A 21,052-nucleotide genomic window follows, 5' to 3' on the forward strand; every position below is an offset into this window, starting at 1 on the left:
GGAAAGCTGGGAAGAGGGGATCTTGAAGTTGTATTTGCACAACACTTTGAAAAAGATGACAAAACCTCAACCATACAAGCTAAAGGGTGAGGTGGGTGCTGATGGATTCTATGCGGGGGGGAACCACCCTCAGTAGCCCCCTCCTTCAACACTGTCACCACACAGCAAAGCGTTCTGTGGAACACTCACCTAGAAACCCCAGACCAAGCAGAAGTTTCCAAAAGTGCTTTTCAATCTTCAGGCAAACCCCATGTCTGTCTGTCTCTCTGTCTCTGTCTCTCTGTCTCTCTCTTTCTCTCTCTCTCTCTCTGACTCTATCTGTCTCTGTCTCTGTCTCTGTCTCTGTCTCTGTCTCTGTCTCTTCCTTCACAACACCTATAGCACTGCTGCTGGCTTCTGTTTCTCTGATCCCCAAGCACATGGAGGCTATGGGAAGTTCACTCTCTGGCCAAACTCTCCCAGGGGCCCCATCACTGATTGTCTTACCAGGCCTACAAGACCCTGCATGATCTGGCTTTCATTACCCCTGTGGACTCACATCCCATGACTTGCCCCCGTACTCACCCCTCCCACCACTCTGGCCTCCATGCTCCCTAGGGCCTTTTGCCCTTGCCGCCTCTCTTCCTGGAATGCTCTCCCCAGATACATGCCTGGCTCATTGCCTCACTTCTTTCAGGTCTTTACTCAAATGCCACCTCCCAAGGAACTGGCCACCCTATGTAAAATTTCACACTCCTCAAACCAATACTTAATAAACCCAAGAAATAAATATAAAATCAATACCACATGAGAATATATCTGTCTCTGAGAGCTGCTCCCCTGTGGGATCATGACCAGCTTGCTTATCTTCTGGATGCTTTCCTACCTGCACATACACACACACACACACACACATATTCAGTTATTTCAGAACCATTTGTTGAAAGGTCTCTCTCTTTCCCCCATTGGTTTGTTTTGGTACTTCTGTCAAAAATCTTATGTCTGTGTAAGTGTGGATCCATTTCTAAGCTTTCTGTTCCATTTATCTATTTGTCAATCTTTATGTCAGTTTCTCCCTGTTTTGATTACTGTAGTTTTATACTTAATCTTGAAGTGATGTAACATAAGTGGATTTGTTTGTGTGTGTGTATAAGCTTGCATGTGTCTGTTTGCTTTGTTGTTCCTCTTCCTCCTTTCTTCCCTTCTTTTGAATTATCTGAATAATTTTTAAAAATTCCATTTAATTTTATCTATTGGCCTTTTACCTATGCCTCTTTTATTGTTTTGTTGTTAGTTGCTTTAGGGATTACAATGTACATCCTTAACTTTTCACAGTCTACTTAGAGTTAGTATTGTACTGCTTCATGAAAACTGTAGAAACATTGCAGTCCTTTAAGTCCATTTCCCTGTTTCTCTCCCTGTTTTTCATGCCTTAGTTTCATATATATATTATATCTGTATTATAAACCCCACAGAACTTTCCCCTTGCTCTTTGATTATGAATATAAAATAAATATTAGTTATGCTAATTAAATATCTAACTTAGCAAAGGCATTTTAAGTTGAAGTTGGAAAAAATATTCAGTGTACTGAAAGAAGATTTCAGTAATTTCATATGAAAAAGAAAAATGTTTTTGCAGAGCCACTATGCAAAAAGAATTATATTGATGGTTTGTTCAGAACATAGTGAAAGAAGGAAGAGTAGAAACGAAGTATTCTAAAGACACCTTGAAGACACATCAAAGGATCAGGGTCCTTCAGCTGGAGAAAGGATTCTACCCACACATCTCAGTCCAGTGCATCTTCAACTTTAGTGTGCATGTGAGTCCCCTGAGGGTCTTGTAGTAAATAGCCTTACGAAGAGCTGGGAATCTTTCACTTACATATGAAGCCCTGTGATCTATAAGCCAAGACTTTCACTTATCTGCAATAGCAGATGATATAAAATATGTGGAGTGGGAGACAGGAGGATAATGGTGAATCTCTCTAGGGGTTTGTGGCCCTGGTTCCATATAAGCGGGCATCTCATATGAAGAGTGTCTCCATGATGGTAATATTAACAAAACATCACCCTGAAAGCGTACATGAATGAATGGCAATACAGACCAAATCCATAAACATTTCACTTGATTTTGAATGAATATCTTAATGCATGAATACTTGTACCCTCCTCTGCCATACATCCCTCTTGACTAAATCTCAGTGATCCCATTTGTCTTACAGAAGGGTTGAACAATCAGTGTTTTGTATTTGTGGCCTATGCTAGGCATCATTAATCGATCACAATGCACTTCCTCACTGAGTTGGATTCAGAACCCTTCTGAAAACAAGATTGAGGCTCTGTACTGAAATTCACACCTGTTTGCCATTCTTATCTTAAAGCCATTCTGCTGTGAGATGGATAGCAGTCAGGATGGCTCTCAGGATGGTTAGGAATTCTCCTCTCAGTTTAGGCAAAGACCTACATGAATAACCTAATCAACAGAAGAACCTAATCAAAGGAGTGTGAGTAAACATGCCTCAGTCCACTTTCCCTACAAAGCCTAAATTACATGCAGCTAACAAGGCCGTTGGATACAATAGTAGAGAATGGTCTCAGAAAACACTTTCAATTGCTCATCACTTTCTTTACACCTCTTTGGGAATGGGGCTTACTGAATGCTCATTCCCTGTGATGACATACCCTCTTTGACTTCAGTACCTCCTCACCTGGCAATTAATGCAGACCCCTCCACCTGCATAGATGCCTTGGATATTCAAGCTTGCCTGCTGCTTCTCAACACTTGGATCATAGTAACAGTCGGTGGCGTGGCCATGGCAGTTGCATGCTGAGAAAAGCATTAGTAAGTCAAGATTTCATTATTACTATGAGACACTCAGTAATTTCCCCCAGATAATATTACTGCTCATTGAGCTACAATAAAGTCTATTCTGGAGCACCAGGGACATTGTCAGTGGAAAATTTTAGGAATTTTTACTCTATAACAATATGTAATTTATAGCTCCTTTTATTTGGTATTTCATTTGATATTAAGTGGGAATTTCTCTCCTGAAAGTAATAATATATAATTACAACAAAGTGAGAGAAACCAAAATGCCAATTAACAGAGAAGAGTACTACTGCTGCTATTACTACTGCTAACGATACCAATTGTCCTCGTAGTAACCTTTGAAAAGTGTTTTACATGCATTTTCTCATTTAATCTGCACAATTACTCTCCAAGCTAGGCACCATTTTCTCCATACCCTCAATAGGGAAGTTGAGACTTAGAGAGGTGAAAGTATATGATATGTCCATGCTTGGCTAGCTTGTAAGTAAGAACGGCAGAATTCTGACACTATACTCTCAGCCAATACTTCTAAAGCTTTCATCTTAGCACTACTTGTCATAGTGATACACTGTAAATAATCTCAGTGTCTAACTATAGGGGAATGGCTAAGCAAACAACAGTATATTTGCTTAACTGTAAATTCTATGAAGGCAGAGACTACGTTTTGTTTGCAGAGTATAGTCCTTGGTTCATGGTGAGTAATCAACAATGAATGGCTGAATTGACCTGAATCCATAGGGTGACAGTATCATATGTCATCAAAGATTATGTCAAGGAGTTTTTAATAACGTGGGGAAATATCTAAAATACCAAATGAAAAACAGCAGGATAACACTGAATAGAAATACAATCTTGATTAAAATATGGATTAAAAAAACACTAAGGTCAAACAAAATATTAATAGTGGCCCTCTTTGGTGATTCTTTTTTAATTTATAATTTCCAAACTATCTACAAGTAGTAAATGATACTTCTAAAATTTATTTAATTTAAAACCCATTTAGGATTTTCATCTTTGCCAAGATGAATAAAATGAGTACAATCCTCATTCTTTCCTAGGCAGAATATGTATTCTTTACATTCTATCTGAATCAAATTTTCCAGGTCTTTCTAGTAATTTGTATGCCTTAAGTTTCCTGGTGAATTTATTGGGGAAGATGATTGAATTAGAAATTAGACAAGCTACTGATTTTTGCATGCCGAGCACTTTCATGTTTTCATTTCCTCTTTGGTGCCATGACAAAAACAAAATCAAAGGCATGTGTATTTACTACAGTAGTGATTTCTTCAGAAGTTCATATATTTTAAGTTGTATAATTCAAATGGAATTTAGAAAGCACCTAATAAATGGATCTGAATAAGCCTGATTTCCATAAGCTGTTTCTGTAATTTTTAACCATTTTGACAAGTTTTAAAAGGCTAAAAACTTATCAAAGGAAACATTTTCTGTCTTATGTGTTGGATTGAAGCGTGTCATTCACTGAAGGTTCTGTTAGTCTAGAACACTAATCAAATTTGCAGATGTTGTAGTTTGTGTGATCAGTATTTATTCAAGTAAAGTATCCAAAGCCAATGCCTGAAAGCAGTGAAAGAAACGGTCCCTCTTTCTGGTACCATTATCTGGGGGTGAGGAATGGAGAAGTCACTGAGAGGCACCTGTAGGGATGGCTATCCAAGTAACATACCTGGACTCAGACATCCACCTGAGCATTCACTTTAAGCAACTATCAGCACCTTCCAGTAAGTTAGCATCTTCCAAAACATTCTCGGAATTCCTCAAAGGACCTGCCTTTTGAGGAAGTTTGCTGGTCATATGAGATCAGTCCCATCTTTAAATAATTACAAAAACATTTGACCAAAAATTACAAAGTACAGATTATTATCCACCTAGTTCAACAGATTTGGCTCCACATTCCTTTTGATCATTGCAAAAAAAAAAAAAAACAAAAAAGGAAATCTTTCAAATGCTAAGAATATTCAGAAAAATGGGCCAGTCTCTAAAGCCAGCAACTAAAAATTACAAAAATGTCTTCTGCAATTGGAATCATTATGTGGCTTCCTAAGAATATCAGTTTAAAAGATAATTTTCAGTTGGATGTCTTAGTTAGGGCTTGTTGGTTAAAAATAATAGTTTTCTTACTTTATATTCCACCCCTAAGTTAAAAGCAGCCTCCCGTCTTTTTTCACTCCTCTCTCTTGTCCACTCCACTGCCCTGCTCCTCCTGGTTCCCCATTCCCCTCAGTGCTCTCTGCTTAGACATCAATCTCACCACCTTCTCTGGATCTCAGTGCTCAAAATAGGTAGGATTCCTATCCCGTATCACATTCTAAGAATTGGAAGGGGTTTACAAATTTATAATGGCTGCATCACATTTAATATTGCTAAATAGAGAAGCCAACATGTTAAAGCCCTCAGTCAAATCCTTCACCCATAGTAAAGGCTTAATAAATATTAACAGTTATTATTGTTGTTATTTTTGTTCTCCTATTTCTGTCTGGATTTGGGGTGGGCATTTTCACCTCCATTTGTGGCTTTTTCCATTACACTGGACAGACCCGACTCCATTAGACCGACATGATCCCAGCCTCTTCATGAGCATGGGCAAAGCACGGCCTCGGTCCTCAGGTAGAAGTGGGGGAATGCCACTGTGAGGGGCCTACCCTCAGGCCCACGCCCCCAGCCCTCACCTTCACACTCATTGCTCTGCGTCGATGTGGCTGGCCGCCACTGCCTCTGATGGTGCCCAGTGCAGCAGCGGTTGCACGTCTCCCCGCAGGTGTGGTGCTGGCATTCACACTGAAACCTGGGCCTGCGGGCAAAGCACATCTCAGAGACCTGAAAGGCTGGGATTAAGACCAGCTGGTCCTGTGTGACACACTGACACGTGACTACCACCGTCCCAGCCGTCCTGACAGCTACCATTTATTGAGCAATTATGAGAACCAAACACTTTGCATATATTATCTCAAGTCCCCCAAATCCTGAGGAATCAAGCTTATCTCCATTTTACACAATGAAAATAAGATTCAGAGATATTAAAGCACTTGCCAGAGGTCACACAATGATAAATGGAGAGCCAGATTTCAAACCTCAGTCTGCCTGACTCCAAAGCCTCAACCCTGTTCCCACACTCTTTCTTCTCTAATATTCCAATAAATGAATAAATGAGCAAAGAAATACTGAGTTTACTGAGATGTCAGTTATCCCCTCACAAAGATGTGAAATAGACTTGTGAGAAAGGTGTGCTTAAGTTTCTTGCTCTCAACAGAGACTGACAGAATCCAGGAGATTGTGACTGACAGGATCTCAGAGGCTCCTGCTACCAGTGGACGTGCCGGCTCCAATGCACGGCTCCATTGTAGGGCCAAAGGCAGAGATTATTCCATGAGGCAAAGGGCTACAAATCTAAAAGTGCAAGTTCAAAGGATTATACATCTGTCCTCACGTTTTTCCAAGTTAAAATGAATTTGTAGCCATGACATTGGATTAAGACTTCGGGCTTTGATCTCCCATTCATCCGTGCTTTAACAAGGATTCAAACCAGTTTTCTAAGAAGGCTGTGACTCTGGGGATCCCCTCGACTCTTCTCTGGGATGGATTACATTCAGTCACGCTCCTAAGTGAAGGTGTCAGCCCTCTCCCAGCTCAACTACCTGTTAAAGCACATGGACGAAGATTTAAATGGCCGCACAAAATAGCTGGAGTCCAGATGGACACCTGTCAGAGAGGCAGTTTCAGCTCACTGCCATGAAATATTTGGTAAAGGCTGGCCTGAAAGAATATTTAGGGAGAACTGCTGGAAGAACATATAGTCCAGCTAATCTCACAGGTAGATTAGCATTGAGCCCAGACCAAAAAAAAAGCCAGGTACTTGTATGCACCCTTAAATGATTGCTTTTTTTGAATCTCTCTCAGCCCAGCTTATATAGAAAACTTGTCTGCATCTGTAAAGATGTTATTGAAGATGTTATTGATTAGAGAATCATCTTCATGATGACCACCCACCCCACCTCCAGGGTAGATGTCTTATCTGGTCCCAGTGTCAATAGTCAAGTTTCTCTTAAGCATCTGGTTGATTTTTAGGTCATGATTACACTGAAATAGGAAACTGAACAGAGTTCCCTTTTTGAGTTGACTGCCAGGAAGCTCAGAATTAAATCTGTGATCCAGCCATCTAACCATGCACCAAGATCAGCATGGTTAAAGTATGCTTGGTTAAAGCCCTCTCTTACCTCTTCACAGGTTGTGCCTCAAAAGTAACTAACTTTTTTGATTGTCAAGCCTTGGCTTCCTCCATTAAATCACTGTCTCCTTAAATATCATAAGATTTTTTCCTATTCATGGATGTAGATTTCATCAGTATTTGCTTCTGTTGGGAAGAAGCAAACCATCAGACAGAGGAAGGCAAGGCATTTTTGTTGCAGTGGACTGGTGAAAAGTGAAACTGAGCCTTTCACTGTGGATTGGAGAGACAGTCTTTCCACTGCATATATTGGGAGCAACTGACCACCCAGTACAGAACTCCAGGTGTCTAGGTCTCCAGGGTTTGGCTGCCCTTCCAGTGGGAAGCTCAGCTCTTCTCTAATGGCTTCTTCTCCCCTTGGTGAGCTGTAGAACCTGTGGTTGTAGCCCAGTCTTTGAGGAGAATGGAGCCCTGCCCCGCTTTGGCAGCCAGAGATGTCAGGGGAACTTGTGGTCTCAGGCACAGCCACCTAACTTAGCTTTTCCTGGAAGCTCACTTTGGTTCTCTTCTTGCTCCAGAAAAGGGACCAGAAGCTGAGGGGTCAGGAACATGCTCTACTATCTTCCCAACACACATTTTTAATTTTGGCTGTATCTCTGTCTCTGTTTTGTGACCCCAACTCATTTCCCTTTTTCCCAATTCTACTTTTAATTTAGATTTTGTGTATTCTTATAAGCCATCATAGACCCTGAGCAAGACAGGAGAAAGTGGAAAAGAACAAAAGGAATTCAGAAGATTAAAAAAATAGATACAAGTGCCTGTATTTGTAAGCAACTCATTTTGAGGGGATGGGACAATGTGAATCTCTGACTTTTATGAAACTCTTCCTAGAGTTTCCTGAACTATTCTTTTAGGGCAGTTTTACTCCCTTGAAATTGTATGTATAACCATTAGCACCAGTTACTTCAGGAATATTTTATAATCAGTCACTATGCAGATACCATACTTATCACACACCTTCTTAATACTGGGTCCAGCTTCTAAAAAAGTAAACTTGAAGCCAAAATAAAATAAGATCAGAAATAAGGATTTTCCTCAATCTTACCTATTAGCCTAAAAATGAAAGCCAAGTCAACAGGAGACGGAAATATATATTGAAAAAACATATATATATATTCATATGGAATGGGCTGGTCCAAAGGTCAGTGATGAATAGCCAGTGCCCTGAATGGGACGGTAAGAGGCCCAGCTCCACACCCATCTAGGTCTGTGTGGCTTTTGGCAAATCGATATTCGGGGAGGCCTCCCTGACTCCCACAGAGAGACCCAGGTCCCCACCTCCCACACTGCCTTACAATCTTCTATGGCCTTTAGCTCCTCTACAAAATGGGCACATTTCTTGTTTGCAGAATCTCATTTTATCTTTTTATATCATTTGCCTAGTGAAATATTTTTGATGATGGAATGAATAAATAAATGAAAAGAAAGGCCCTTGGTGACCAAGTGTTCACACAAAAAGTCCCTCTCTTGAGCCTTCTCACTGCTTCACAGATTTGAAAACTGACCCCCAGGAGATTCAGGCATTTGTTCAAGACCCCAAAGTTCACCTGTAGCAGAGCTCGAGACTAAAACTCAGGACTCATTAGTTCTGTTTCTAACCTTTCTGATCAGTACCCCCCTCTCCTCTTGAGTAAAATGGGGATAATAACTGTTGTGTTATGTAGTTGTAGATGCACCTTGGAAACTGTAAAATTCTGTAAGATATATGGATATAAATACGTAGTAAGAGGTTCTATGAAAATTAAAATTGGTAAATTCCCCCATGAAAATTCTTTACTGTAAAGGACAGGAGAAAGCTAGAGAATTCTTCATTTCCTGGTATGAAATAAATCTAATGGGGGGGTGGTGGATGAGAGGTGAGAAAGTCACCCACTGAGTGAGAGAAGACAAGGATGGCAGTGCTAAGTTAACAATGATTTATTTTAAGCTTCAACTGTTGGGTGCTGCTGCCAGCCACTGAGTAACATAGATTTCAGACTATGGGTTCCTTAAAAGTTTGTTCTTTCAAACTCAATCCCATTAAAAAGGAGTTTCCTCTATAACATTTATATCATTATAAATTTTATTAAATCAAAGTTTTTTAAATATTTCAATATTTTTGGTAGATAATTTATAGATAATTATAATCTGCACAGTCCTAAATATACAATATTTTCAACAATGAAATACAGATAAGATACCTTACTGGCAATGTATATCTAAGAAATAGAGTAGACACATCAGAGCAAAAAAAATGCATTAAATGCCTTTCATGAAACAACACAAAATAACAGCTATGAATAAAAATAACTAGAAATTTCTAGAAGAATTAGGAACGGAAAACCTACAACAACCTAATAAAATGACTTACAGGTTGGAATCAGCTCTAAGCTAGAAGATCAAAGCCTTGTAATGAGGAAGGAATTTACAAGTTCCTCAAATGTGTTGTGATGTCCCTATAGGATTCTGAGCTGCTATTTCTTTTGCCAGAAACACTCCACATAGTGAAATATTTGTCACACTTTGTGATTGCTCGTTTAGCTGTCACTTGTCTGAAGCACTAGCATCCTTGTCTTCCTTGTTTATCAGCGTAAAACGGGTGCCTGCTATCTGCAGGAGGCACTTGGGAAATATTTGTTAAATGAATGAATGACATAGATTATTCCACCACTCATGCTTAGTCGTTAATAGTGAAAATAAGCAATGCCACACAGTTTATGTATTTAGGGTTATCTTTATGCATAAAGAGAATGGGCACGGCTCACCCTCTGAGACCCTCTCCTGCTTCCCTCAGGAGGGATCGGCTCCCAGTGCCCTTATGCCATCCACTATGACCCAGACATCCTTTCCCACATGGCACCCTCTTGTCCCCAATTCAGGAACACCAGACGGACACTCTCTTTCCCCTCACTCTCCAATTCAGGATTTATCTGACCTTACTCCTGGTGTCTTCACCCGGCCTTCCAGGAATCTCATGGTGGGATGGGTTAGCCATTAATTAGCAAGTCCTTGCCAATCATAGGCCAGTTAGCTGTGCAGCCTCGCATAGCAGCACCAGATCCCTGAGGACATCAGGGGTCACTGCTGCTCAGGGCTGGTAGCTGGCGGCTCTGCCTGACCCCAAAGTCAGGCCTAGAGATGTACAAACCTGAATCTGACTACAAGTAAACTATATCTCTGGTGAATGCTGCCTGTGGGGAATTGTAGCCTTTAAATAAAACACTGAGGGAAAAAAGATGACTGCTATATCTAGCATCCAGTAATTACCACCCCTTAAAAGCATAACTCTAGTAGTGATAGCACAAGTCTATGCAACAAACATTTAACATTTACGAGCCATGCATCTTGTTGTAGGCAAAATATACCTCAGTTAAAAACAAAACAGAAAAAGAATCTGAAGGCGTATATCCCTTATCCCATTAGATCAGGAATGACAAACGGGTTGTATTTCTCACATAACTCTAATCAACGATTTGCAGCTGGCTAAAGCACCATCTAGGAGGGGAGTTGGTGACTGCATCCCAGATCACGCGTCAAGAATGCAGTGCTTGTTCCGCCATGTCTGCTGTGGGCTGGGCTAGGGGGGAGAACGGGGAGGATACAGCTGTGCCAGCAGACATGCCTCCTGTTTGCTGACCTTAAAAAGTTCCTCTTAAAAGGCAAGCCCTCGAAATATTTAATGGTATGGAAACATCCTCCAAAACAATTAGACTTATTCATACTAAGGCTAAAAAAATGTACAGTGTACTTACAGTTTTTCAGGATTGTTTGCTTTACATACTTCAGCATGGCCGTTGCAAACACACCGCCCACCAATGCTGATATCCTTTATGCTGTAATAATACTATCCGACAGAAAAGAGAACATGTCATTTTACGAAACAGCAACAGAGGACTGCCCTTACTAATCTTTAATCTGCATCTGTATTTAACTGCTTCTCTTCTATCCTGTACTCTTGAACCACTTCTTTTGCCTCTCTCAACACATAAAATAGCCACATTCGGGTGTAGCTTGCCTTTCAAAATAGATGCAATCCTTAATCAGATTTAATCACATACTGCCATATTTGCCTATCTTTAAAAATCATATTCTTTAAATGCATTGAGGAAAAGTGCCTCGGAAAAAAATGATACCCACTAGGCTTTTTTTTTTAATTCATTTTTATTGAGATACATTCACATACCATGCAGTCATACAAAGCGTACATTCAGTTGTTCACAGTACCATTATATAGTTCTGCGTTCACCACCAAAATTACCATACACACAAAAATCATAAGAATAAAAATTAATGTGAAAAAGAAAAATTAAAGTAAAAAAGAACACTGGGTGCCTCCCCCCACCCCCCCATTTTTCTATTCATCCATCCATACACTGGACAAAGGGGAGGGTGGTCCATATGGCTTTCCCAATCACATTGTCACCCCTCATAAGCTACATTTTTACACAATCGTCTTCAAGATTCATGGGTTCTGGGTTGTAGTTTGATAGTTTCAGGTATCTATCACCAGCTACCCCAATTCATTAGAACCTAAAAAGGGTTGTCTATATTATGCGTAAGAGTGCCCACCTGAGTGACCTCTCGGCTCCTTTTGGAATGTCTCTGCCACTAAAGCTGATTTCATTTCCTTTCACATCCGATAGCCTTTTTTAATATGTAATTTTTTTTTTTATTAGAAGACTTGTAAGTTTACCCCTATAGCCTTTTGGAAAGACAGTAATTGCTTCCTAGTTTAGTTTTCATGTGAATCTGGATTTTATAAATTAAGCATATTTATTTATTTACACCCTCCCACCCCCCACCCAATGTATTTTGCACCTAAGCGCTGGGAAGGGAAGAGAACATTTACAAAGATGAATCGGACACAGCTCTGAGACTGGCAGGGGACACCAATGGTTGTTGTGGCCTTGTTAGATTGATTTTAATACAGCCAACATCAAAGGTTCAAGCTCCAAAAAGACCAGACAGAGCAAGCTTTAAACCCAACCAAGGCTCAGCCCCTAACCCAGGCACAAATGTGCATAGGCGCTCCCATTTTGAAGGCCTTCTGTGCTGAGACTTCTCCATCAGTGACAAATGGCACCTTCTTCAGCTCTCTTGCTTTTTATTTTTGGCAGGAGGCTCACAGCAGTGAGCGAGGAATGTGGGGGTGCAGAGCAACCTTCTTGGGTAAGGTCATGCTGCTGGAGAGCAGAATCCCTGTCAGTGAGGAAATCTCTGAATTCACAAGGACACGAGATTGTTTTGGATCTTTTTTTGTTGACTGTAGTCATCTTAAAGAGCTCTATTCATTTGATGGGAGATTCTGGCCTGGTTTCCTAATTAAAAATTGTTCAATCATCAATGCTTCATGGCAACACTTTACTTTAGCCTGAAGGTGTCATCAACTCCTCTGGTTACCATTGGATAAATTCAGCATTACCAGGGCCTTCTGTGGCAAGTTGACACTCCCAGGTTTCCTGCCTATCCCCACAGAGGTTTCTCTCTCCCCGTGTGTTAAGGGCAGCACAAGGAGAGAAGAGGCCCAGATCAGCTTTACCCCTGCAGCACACATGACAGGGACTGAGAGTGAGAGATGTTCAGGAAGCACATCCATCACAGAAGAGAGGACCAGTGCTCCCCAGTGATTCTGTTCTCCTCCTCCACCTCTTCCTGGGCTCGCAGCTGGATGGCCTGACCCAGCCTCCTCGCATCTAGGGGGGGCTGTAGGACCAGTTCTAACCAACAGAAGTGACCTGCATGGTCAAGAGAAGATACACCTTCTCTGTGCTCTCTCTCTCCCCTCATGGGCTGAGCTGATTCAGAGGTCCAGTGGAAGACTCTGGGGTTCTGCAGGATGGTAGTTACTCACGTAGCAGGAGCCTGGGTCCCTGAGTGGCTGTGTGGCACAGATCCCACACAACCCACATTGGACTGTGGCATGAGCAAGAAATAAAACTTTATTTTGGTAAGCCTCTGAGATGTGGGAGTTGTTGGTTATAACAGCCCATCCAGACTAACACCAGCCTGGCTATAATCCTCTAACTTTTATCTTTTTTGAATGTAATGATTTCTCTTTAAACAACCAAACTTCTAATTACATCTAGAATTTCAGAGAAGAACATCCCCTATACCTACATCACTATTGGTTATAAAGGTTACCTGAAAGAGTTCCAGGCAAATAATTTCATAAGCAAAAAAAGGTTACAAAAGCTGCTGACTGTGCACTTAAAAAGCACCACTTACTCGCCTAGTGACGGTTGGATCTTTCTCTGCTTTGGAGATGAGGTGTCCCAGAAGGGTGTTGGTTTGGAGAAAACGCAAACGGATATTTGTTGCCTTGGTAAACTCCCTCAGGGCATGAGAGAAAGTAAAGTTTCTTGCACCTGGTCGACCATTGATCAAGGACACCACAACCTGAAACAATCACACACAATAAAGAAAAAAAAATCAAAATTTAGCAGCAAGTGACTAAAAATAACTCACATACCCCAAAGCACTTGGTTTCTTTGAACCACCAGATGTTGGTAAGTTGTCTTGGATCTCCTTTATGTCTAAAACCATCATTGCTTATTCCATCTTCCCTCCCCTTTCTAGTTCTGAGTTCTGGCAATATGTCCTTGAAACCTGGTCTCACGGGAGATATTATCATTTCATTTTCAAAACCTTTTTCTATCCGTGTAGTTGGAGGGCTGTTACAGCTATGAAGAATTGAAAATATCATGTTAAAATCTATAAATAAAAGGAAATAACAGTCAAACTGCATCAAAGATACGATGCTAAAGTAATCCAAAAATCTAAATGAGGTTGAAAAAAGGAAGACTCCAGATTTCAAGTTGACAGCGATGAGGGCAAAAAAATCTGTACAAACCCAAGTTTTGTTTTCAAGCTTGAGTTGATGAAGTCAAAGTCTCAGCCATTTGAAACATGCACTATTCACCAATCATCAGAAGATATAATGACAGAGATGCTCAAAAACTCTCTCTCTGCTTAAGGAAGGGAAGACTGACACCCTTTAAAGAAGTTTATTTGAAACTCAGCTCATGTTCATTTTGTCTCATAATTTCCATGGAATTCTTCTCTGATTTGCCCTCCTGCTCCCTTAATAATAATCTGGCTGACTTTGCAAGGGCCAAATGCATGCCTAACGGGACAGCAACAGATGATGCCCATCCTGCCTAAAGGGATCAAGGAAGAGGGCTGCTACCACCCTCATCCCCCCTCATCTCCTCACTATGACAAGGGATAATGTGTTTTTGAAGAGGTAGGAGGGGTCATCATCTCAATCACCAGTGACCCACTTTCTAAATATACCACCTAAAAAAGGAGAGTTCAGGACCTGTGGACATTGAATCCCAAGTTCTGACTTCCAGGGGAGAATTCAAGATCCTAAAGAGAATTTCCAACCCAACTCATTCTGGAGTCCTCAGTTCGATTCATTTATCCTTTAGTGTTGTTAAGCATTGGTTTCCATCTTGCCCTATGTTAGACTTCCTTGAAATTGCAAGTTTCACAATTATATCCTCATGCTCAATTCTGAATTATATCTCTCACAGCCTCCCAAACCTACTCACCTCACCATTTTCCAAAGGAACAACACGGGAATATTCCGTAGTACAAAGTACATCATCATCCCGGGTGATAGCCACATTTGCCTCCTGCCCAAAGTGTTCCCAACAGTCAATTTTAGAATCTAGGAACAAAACATTTTAGTATTGTAAAATAAAATATTATCATCTTGTAAATCTTTTAAGAAGCTTCATGTTTCTTTAAGAAAATAAATGAAAAAAAAACAGAAAAAAAGAAACAGTTAAGAATCATAGTCAAAAGCTTAAAATGAAATTTTTAATGCATGAAAGAAAATACTAAGCCGTTTCAGGCCACTGGCCTTTCAGCAGCAAATTTGGAGATGTTGTGCTAAATTCTCACCCCTCATTAAGCAAGTTTACCTTCTGAGGAGCTTTCATAGAAAACCCAACCCTTTGTAAGCAAAATTCCTGTCCACCTCAATTCATCATAGAGTTCACAGACAGTGGTATTCTTTCATTAGTGAAGGTTACAGGGTCAAAGTAAATAATGCACAATGCAAGGTTCTATAAAGATAGAACTGAAAGATGGAACAGAGTTCCTCATTTCACATAAAAGGAAAAGGACTGGAGCTATGGCCCAGCTATAGGTATGCTGCTGCCTTCCAACAGTGGCAAGAACTGTGATCATAAAAGGCACTTCACCCTCACTTCTTCTGCATGTGGCATCCTTGGAATTAATGTACACATGCTTGAAAAACGTAGATATACTGATGGTAACTTAGAAGGTTAAAACTGACACGTCTCTAACTAGCCATGCTGAGAGACTAATTTTCTAATTAAATCCACAGATTTGCTCTGTTGCAAATAATTAAAGCCCCTTATAACATGGTAGACAAGATTACTTACGAGCAAAATATTGCCAAGGCAAGTAAGTTGTTCCAAAGTCTACAGATCTTTCCAAAACCCAAAGGTCGGGGCGAGGAGAATTTGCAAATTTGATTAAGACATAGGCCACATGGAAGAGCTGATAAAACAAAAGAGGTACAGTTATTAAAGTCACCTCATCTATCCACAGCTTGGTCCCCTTCCATATGATGCTGATTTCTAAAGCAAAACATCCAGCTGCAACCCTTATCCCAAGATCCAGATCCTTATTTCTAACTACCTATTGGATATCTCTACCTGGGCGCAGCAGCCTTTCAAAATTATCATGTTCAAAACCAAGACTGTCATCATTCTTTCTTCATTAAATCTACATCTTAATCACCATCTTCTTCACACTTAAATCAGTATACCCTTGAATTTACCAGGCTATGCAGCATTTTCAAGTCTGTGCAATCAGAGAAGTCTGATGTCAAGAATAGTCATCATGTGTGTGGCAAGCCATGGCCTGAGCAAAACAGGCCTGCAGATCTTTGGTGCACAGCAGTCTGCGTGACCAAGGCAGCTAAATGTTTAACCTATTGTCTTTGTAAGTCAGTAAGGAGAAAAAGGGTAAATTGACCTTCAAATGTAACTTTATGGGAAGCAGGCAGGAAATGAGACACTCTTAGTCTCACCAGAAGAGCAAAATGTAATTGTTCAAGTGTTATTCTAGTCCTTCCTGCACCATCCCTCAGGTCAGAGTGACCTGTTCCTGCATTTATGCTCCCCCCACCCTTAGGAATGTCTTTGTCTAAAACCCTAATAAAAGGGCTTGCTGTTCTCTGAATCGCACAGGCACGGCCGCTTTTCCCTGCAAAAGTGGTACCTGCCTGGCCAGAGAAAATCCGTTTAAATTCTGCCTCCCTGTGAGTAAGCCCTAAATAAAGTTCATGTTTCAGCAGATGCTGGGCGTTTTCTTTGGTCTTTTGACTGGTAAAGCCCCCTCGGGCTGTGACAATGTGCTAAGCCCTTCTAGAACCAGGAGCCAAAAGCACAGCCCAAGGTGTCTCCCGGGAGTGTCAGGACCAGTGCTGAAGAGATCACAGCTGCAGGATTGAGCAGCTGTTTTGGTGGTGGTAGCACCTCCTTTCTCTGTACCTTCTCCACTGGTCTCCTCTTTTCCTGATTGTTCTCCTTCTTACTTATTTTCATGTTCACCTCAACACTACTTTGCCCATAGCTAGGATCATGTAAAAGTAGGAAGATGAAGTGGGGCTCTGGAACCAACCATTTTCTTTACCCTGCCACTCTTGAATGCCAAGACCCCAGTGGTTCTTACTGTCTACTCCTGCCCCCTTCCTTCAAAACTTATCTGACTGGGATTATGAACTCTGATGATCTGTGTGTTTCCCAAAGAGCCTGGTGTGACAATAAACACAGCTGTTAAACAAATCTATGTTATATGTTAATAAGAGAGGATTATCCTTATCCCTCCAGCCCCCTAATCTCCAGGTAAGAGATTTGACAGTGACTTTCTGAAGACCATGCCCCCATCCCTATGAGCTAGTCCACAAGAGCCACTGGAACAATGAGCTCATGTAGTTAGGGAGAGAGAAAGTGCTCAGACCCTGTGGGATCCTTTCTTTCCTGGAAACAAATAAGGGAGATTCATCTTTATGTTTTTCACATACAGTAGTATGGTAAGAGTCATATACCTAAGAAAAAGGGGAAAAAAAAAAAAAGCCTGAAAACTACTAACTAATATAAACATCCCCAAACCAGAAACTCTAGGACAATGATTCTCAAACTTCTTGCTCCCAGGACCCATTTATACTTTTAAAAATTATGGAGGACCCCCAAAAGATTTTGTTTATATGCATTATATCTACTGATATTTTACCATGTTAAAAGTTAAAATTGAGAAATTTTTAAAATACACATTAATTCATTTTAAGTAATAATAAAGCCATTTTTGTTGGTTTCGATAACATATTTTTATGAAAAGTTACTATATTTTCCAAAACAAAATATTTTAGTGAGAAAGTGGTATTACTTTACATTTTAGCAAATCTCTTTAAATGGCTGGCTAAGTAGAACACAGCTGGATTCTCATCTCTGCTTCTGCAGTCAGTATGTTACAATATGTTGCTTTGGCTGAAGTGTTTGAAGAAAATCTGATTCCACATAGATACGTAGCAGGAATAAAAGGAGGCCCGTGTGACTTATGGACCTCCTGAAAGGTCTGGGAACCCCCATGGGTTCTCAGGCCACACTTTGAGAACCTGTGCTCTAGTCAGTGATTTACCCTTTGCTCTGAGAAGCCCCTTTGGTTATTTCTCTGAAAAAGGAAGAATTGTCACACCAATTACTGAAAATTCTAAGTTCAGTCAGTTCTGTTCCAAACACTTGCCCTTTGATCTTGAAAAAACTGCTTACATTGGTGAGCTTAGGCTAATACCCCCACATTGTCTACCAACACTTGGAAAAACTGATCCAATCTCTTGGAGAAAAACTAATTGGAAATCATAAGGTGTTCTGAAAACCATACAACAATACGTGAAGATAGTGTTAATAATTTCCGAAAGACCCATACTGTTATTACGTAGTAAAGGAATTCTTTGGAAATTCTAGAACTCCTAGATTAGAAAATCAGAAGAAATTCATTCCCCTAAAAACTATTTGCACATCTCTCTGGGACCACATCAAAAATAAGACCGCTATTAGACATGTGAATAAGATAGAGTATAAATGAAATATTTTGGGATATAGGAATCATTCAATGCATGCTTAACCTCTTCTATAGAGCTCCCACAATCAGAGCACACACACACCCCAAAACCTATTTAGTCAACAGTTGATGATTTCATGATTACTGTTCCAGGCAGCACATTAAGCATTCCACAAACATTCTTCCATTTAAGTCTCACACTGAAATGTGGGGCTTTGTTAACCCCACTTTACAGATGGGAAGAGTGTGGCTCAGAGAGGCTGAGCAATGTGTCCACATCATGCAGGTGTAAGAAGCCTGAGCCTGTGTGTATTCCACTCCCTGGGCATTGGCTCTGCCAAGGTACCTGGCAGGGACTTGATATTTGACCACTTTCATCCTAAGGGAAATAAAACATCAGAGAAAAATTCCATGATAGGGAGCCTGGGGGTGGGGGCTACGTTATAATACATACCAAGGCTTATTTGAACACATTTGTTTTCCAAAGTTGCACTTTCTGTAGCTAACAATCCAAATAAATGAAATAGTCGTAGCGACTTAAGAGGGAGCCTTCCTTCGTTTGGCTTCATCCTGTTCCAATATAATCTGGGGTCCCTTTGAAGCAGCAAAATCCAAAATCTAGAAGCAGGTGGCAACACCAAAATGTGCCTTTCCATTTGTTCAATGAGCCTGCTACCCGGGCCTAATTTGACAATCCCATCGATTCCACCAGCTCACCTTTCAGCACCTGACAGACAGGACATTCCACTCGAACATGTTTCCCTGCCATTTTTGTCTTAGGGATTTGTTTCTGAGACTCCCCAAAGGATGTTCATGGGCCCTGAATATTGGCAGGCTACAAGTGGTTTTTCTGATTCCATTTCCACAGACAGACCATAGGTTTTATTGATTACCACCACTGCAGGTAACCTACAGCGGATTCTTGCCATGTGCTCCAGCTCAGCAGCAAATCTCCCCTGAGACTTGCCAATTCAAAATGTCGCTGCAAGGCAGGGTAAGTGGGTCCAAAGTGGGTTCACCGCCTGGCTCATGCATGTTCACCCAACAAGTAGAAATGTCTTCTCTTCTGCATAATAAGTTCAGATTGGATGCCTTGTAAATGGTTCCTTATGTTAAACTCCTTTTTTAGTATCAGTTACTTGTATTTACTCTTTGACCACTCAAAATACTTCAAAGCATACAAGAGTGACATTTGAGACTTACTGATATAAATGAGGGCCCTTTATGCAAGTAGAAAGCACCAGCCTATGAAGTCACTACAAATAGAATAGCAAAGGCAGAGCTGAGTATTTTCAAAGAAATAATATTTGGGAGTCAAAGATAAGAGGGAAAATGACCAAGAAGGATTGAGTTGTAATCTTCTCTACACATGCTTTTTTAACAGTATAACCAAAACTGGCTTGAAATTTATTTGATCCTTTAGGTCGAGAAACAAGTAGTCTTCTAAATTATATTTTTTTAAAAGCCAATAATAATCATAAAAGGTAAAGTGTGAGGCACTTTGACTTCAGAAGTCTTCAAGTTGAGTAGGGGAGTGAGACAGGACAGTCTGATCTTATTTGTTTCTCTTCCCAAAGTTTCTCTCTCTGAAGGCCCTGAAATTGCAGCTTGCTACTGTCTATAATCTATTTAGTTCAGGGCCTTCCCAGATTGCACACAATAGGTTCTCAATAAATGCTATGAATGAATGGATGAATGAATTTTTTTTACTTGTAAAAAAGTTTACTTGAATATGTTGTGTGCACATGTATGTCTCTTTTATTAGAGAAGTTGCAGGTTTACAGAAAATCATGCAGAAAATACAGAGTTCCCATATACCTCCCCCCCATTGCAACTGATGAAAGACTATTATAATGTACTATTAACTATATTTTTAAATTTAATAAATTTTATTTTGAAATAAATTCAGTCTTACAGGAACAGTTGCAGAAACAGTTACAAACCCCATACATAGAACTCCATCATACCCTGACCTCTCTCCCCTGATACCCAGATCCACCACCTTTAACATCCTGTCACACAACCTCTCTTTCTTTCCCTCCCTCTTTCCCTCCCTCCCTCCCTCCCTATCTCCCTATCTATCATCCATCATCTATTGCTCTGTCCTCTGATCATATGAGAGCAAGCTGCACATATCTTTGAACAAACAATATAATTCACATATACCTTTCCCATGGACAAGATCATTCTTTTATGCAATCTCATTAAGCGCAGCTAAGAAGTTCAAGAAATTCAACATTGATATAAAGCTTACATTCTATATTTACCTTTTTTTTTCTTGTGTCCCATCTGTGTCCCTTTGAGCCTCCTCTCCTCCATCCTCAGATCCCATCCAGGATCATCCTTGGCATTTAATTGTCATCTATTTAGACTGTCTTTTTTTTTTTTCAATTGTGGAAACATATATATAGCCTAAATCTTCGCATTCTACCCCCTCCCTAGCATTCCATTACTGGGATTAATCACATTTAGAATGTTGCAATGCTCTTACCTTCCCACCATCCATTTCTAGAAGTTTCCCTTCACCCCAAACAGAAACCCTACTCTCATTTCTTAACTCCCCATTGGCCCTTCCCCCACTTCTCAGAACCCCTACTCTACTTTTCATCTCTATGGTCATATTCTCTGATACTTTCTTTGTGTTACCATGGGGCTTATATTTAACATCTTAAATCTATAACAATCTTGTTTTTCTTTGATGCCAACTTAACTTCAATATAACAAATAAACTATGTTCCTATACTCCATCATTCCCCCACCTTTATGTAGTTTTTGTCAAAAATTACATATTTTACATTGAGTCCAAAACCACCGATATATCACTATAGTTTATGTATTTTAGATCCTGTAGGAAGTAAACAGTGGAGTTATAAGTCAACAAAACAGTAGTATTAGTATTTATATTTACAATGTGATCTTTA

The 21,052-nt window shown here is 40.3% G+C and overlaps 1 protein-coding gene across 1 annotated transcript in view; it reads right to left on the reverse strand.

Annotated features, from left to right (window-relative positions):
* Nucleotides 1-21,052, reverse strand: part of LAMA3 (laminin subunit alpha 3) — a 289,773-nt gene that overhangs the window by 222,108 nt on the left and 46,613 nt on the right. Inside the window, exons 3-8 of the mRNA XM_037806378.1 lie at nt 15,446-15,563; nt 14,585-14,703; nt 13,257-13,427; nt 10,784-10,875; nt 5,497-5,618; nt 2,688-2,806 (exon numbers count right to left, since the gene is read on the reverse strand). Coding sequence (XP_037662306.1) covers nt 2,688-2,806; nt 5,497-5,618; nt 10,784-10,875; nt 13,257-13,427; nt 14,585-14,703; nt 15,446-15,563 — 741 coding nt within the window. The remainder of the gene's footprint in view (nt 1-2,687; nt 2,807-5,496; nt 5,619-10,783; nt 10,876-13,256; nt 13,428-14,584; nt 14,704-15,445; nt 15,564-21,052) is intronic.

The sequence above is a fragment of the Choloepus didactylus genome, chromosome 16, assembly GCF_015220235.1.
Source record: "Choloepus didactylus isolate mChoDid1 chromosome 16, mChoDid1.pri, whole genome shotgun sequence".
NCBI lineage: Eukaryota > Metazoa > Chordata > Mammalia > Pilosa > Megalonychidae > Choloepus > Choloepus didactylus.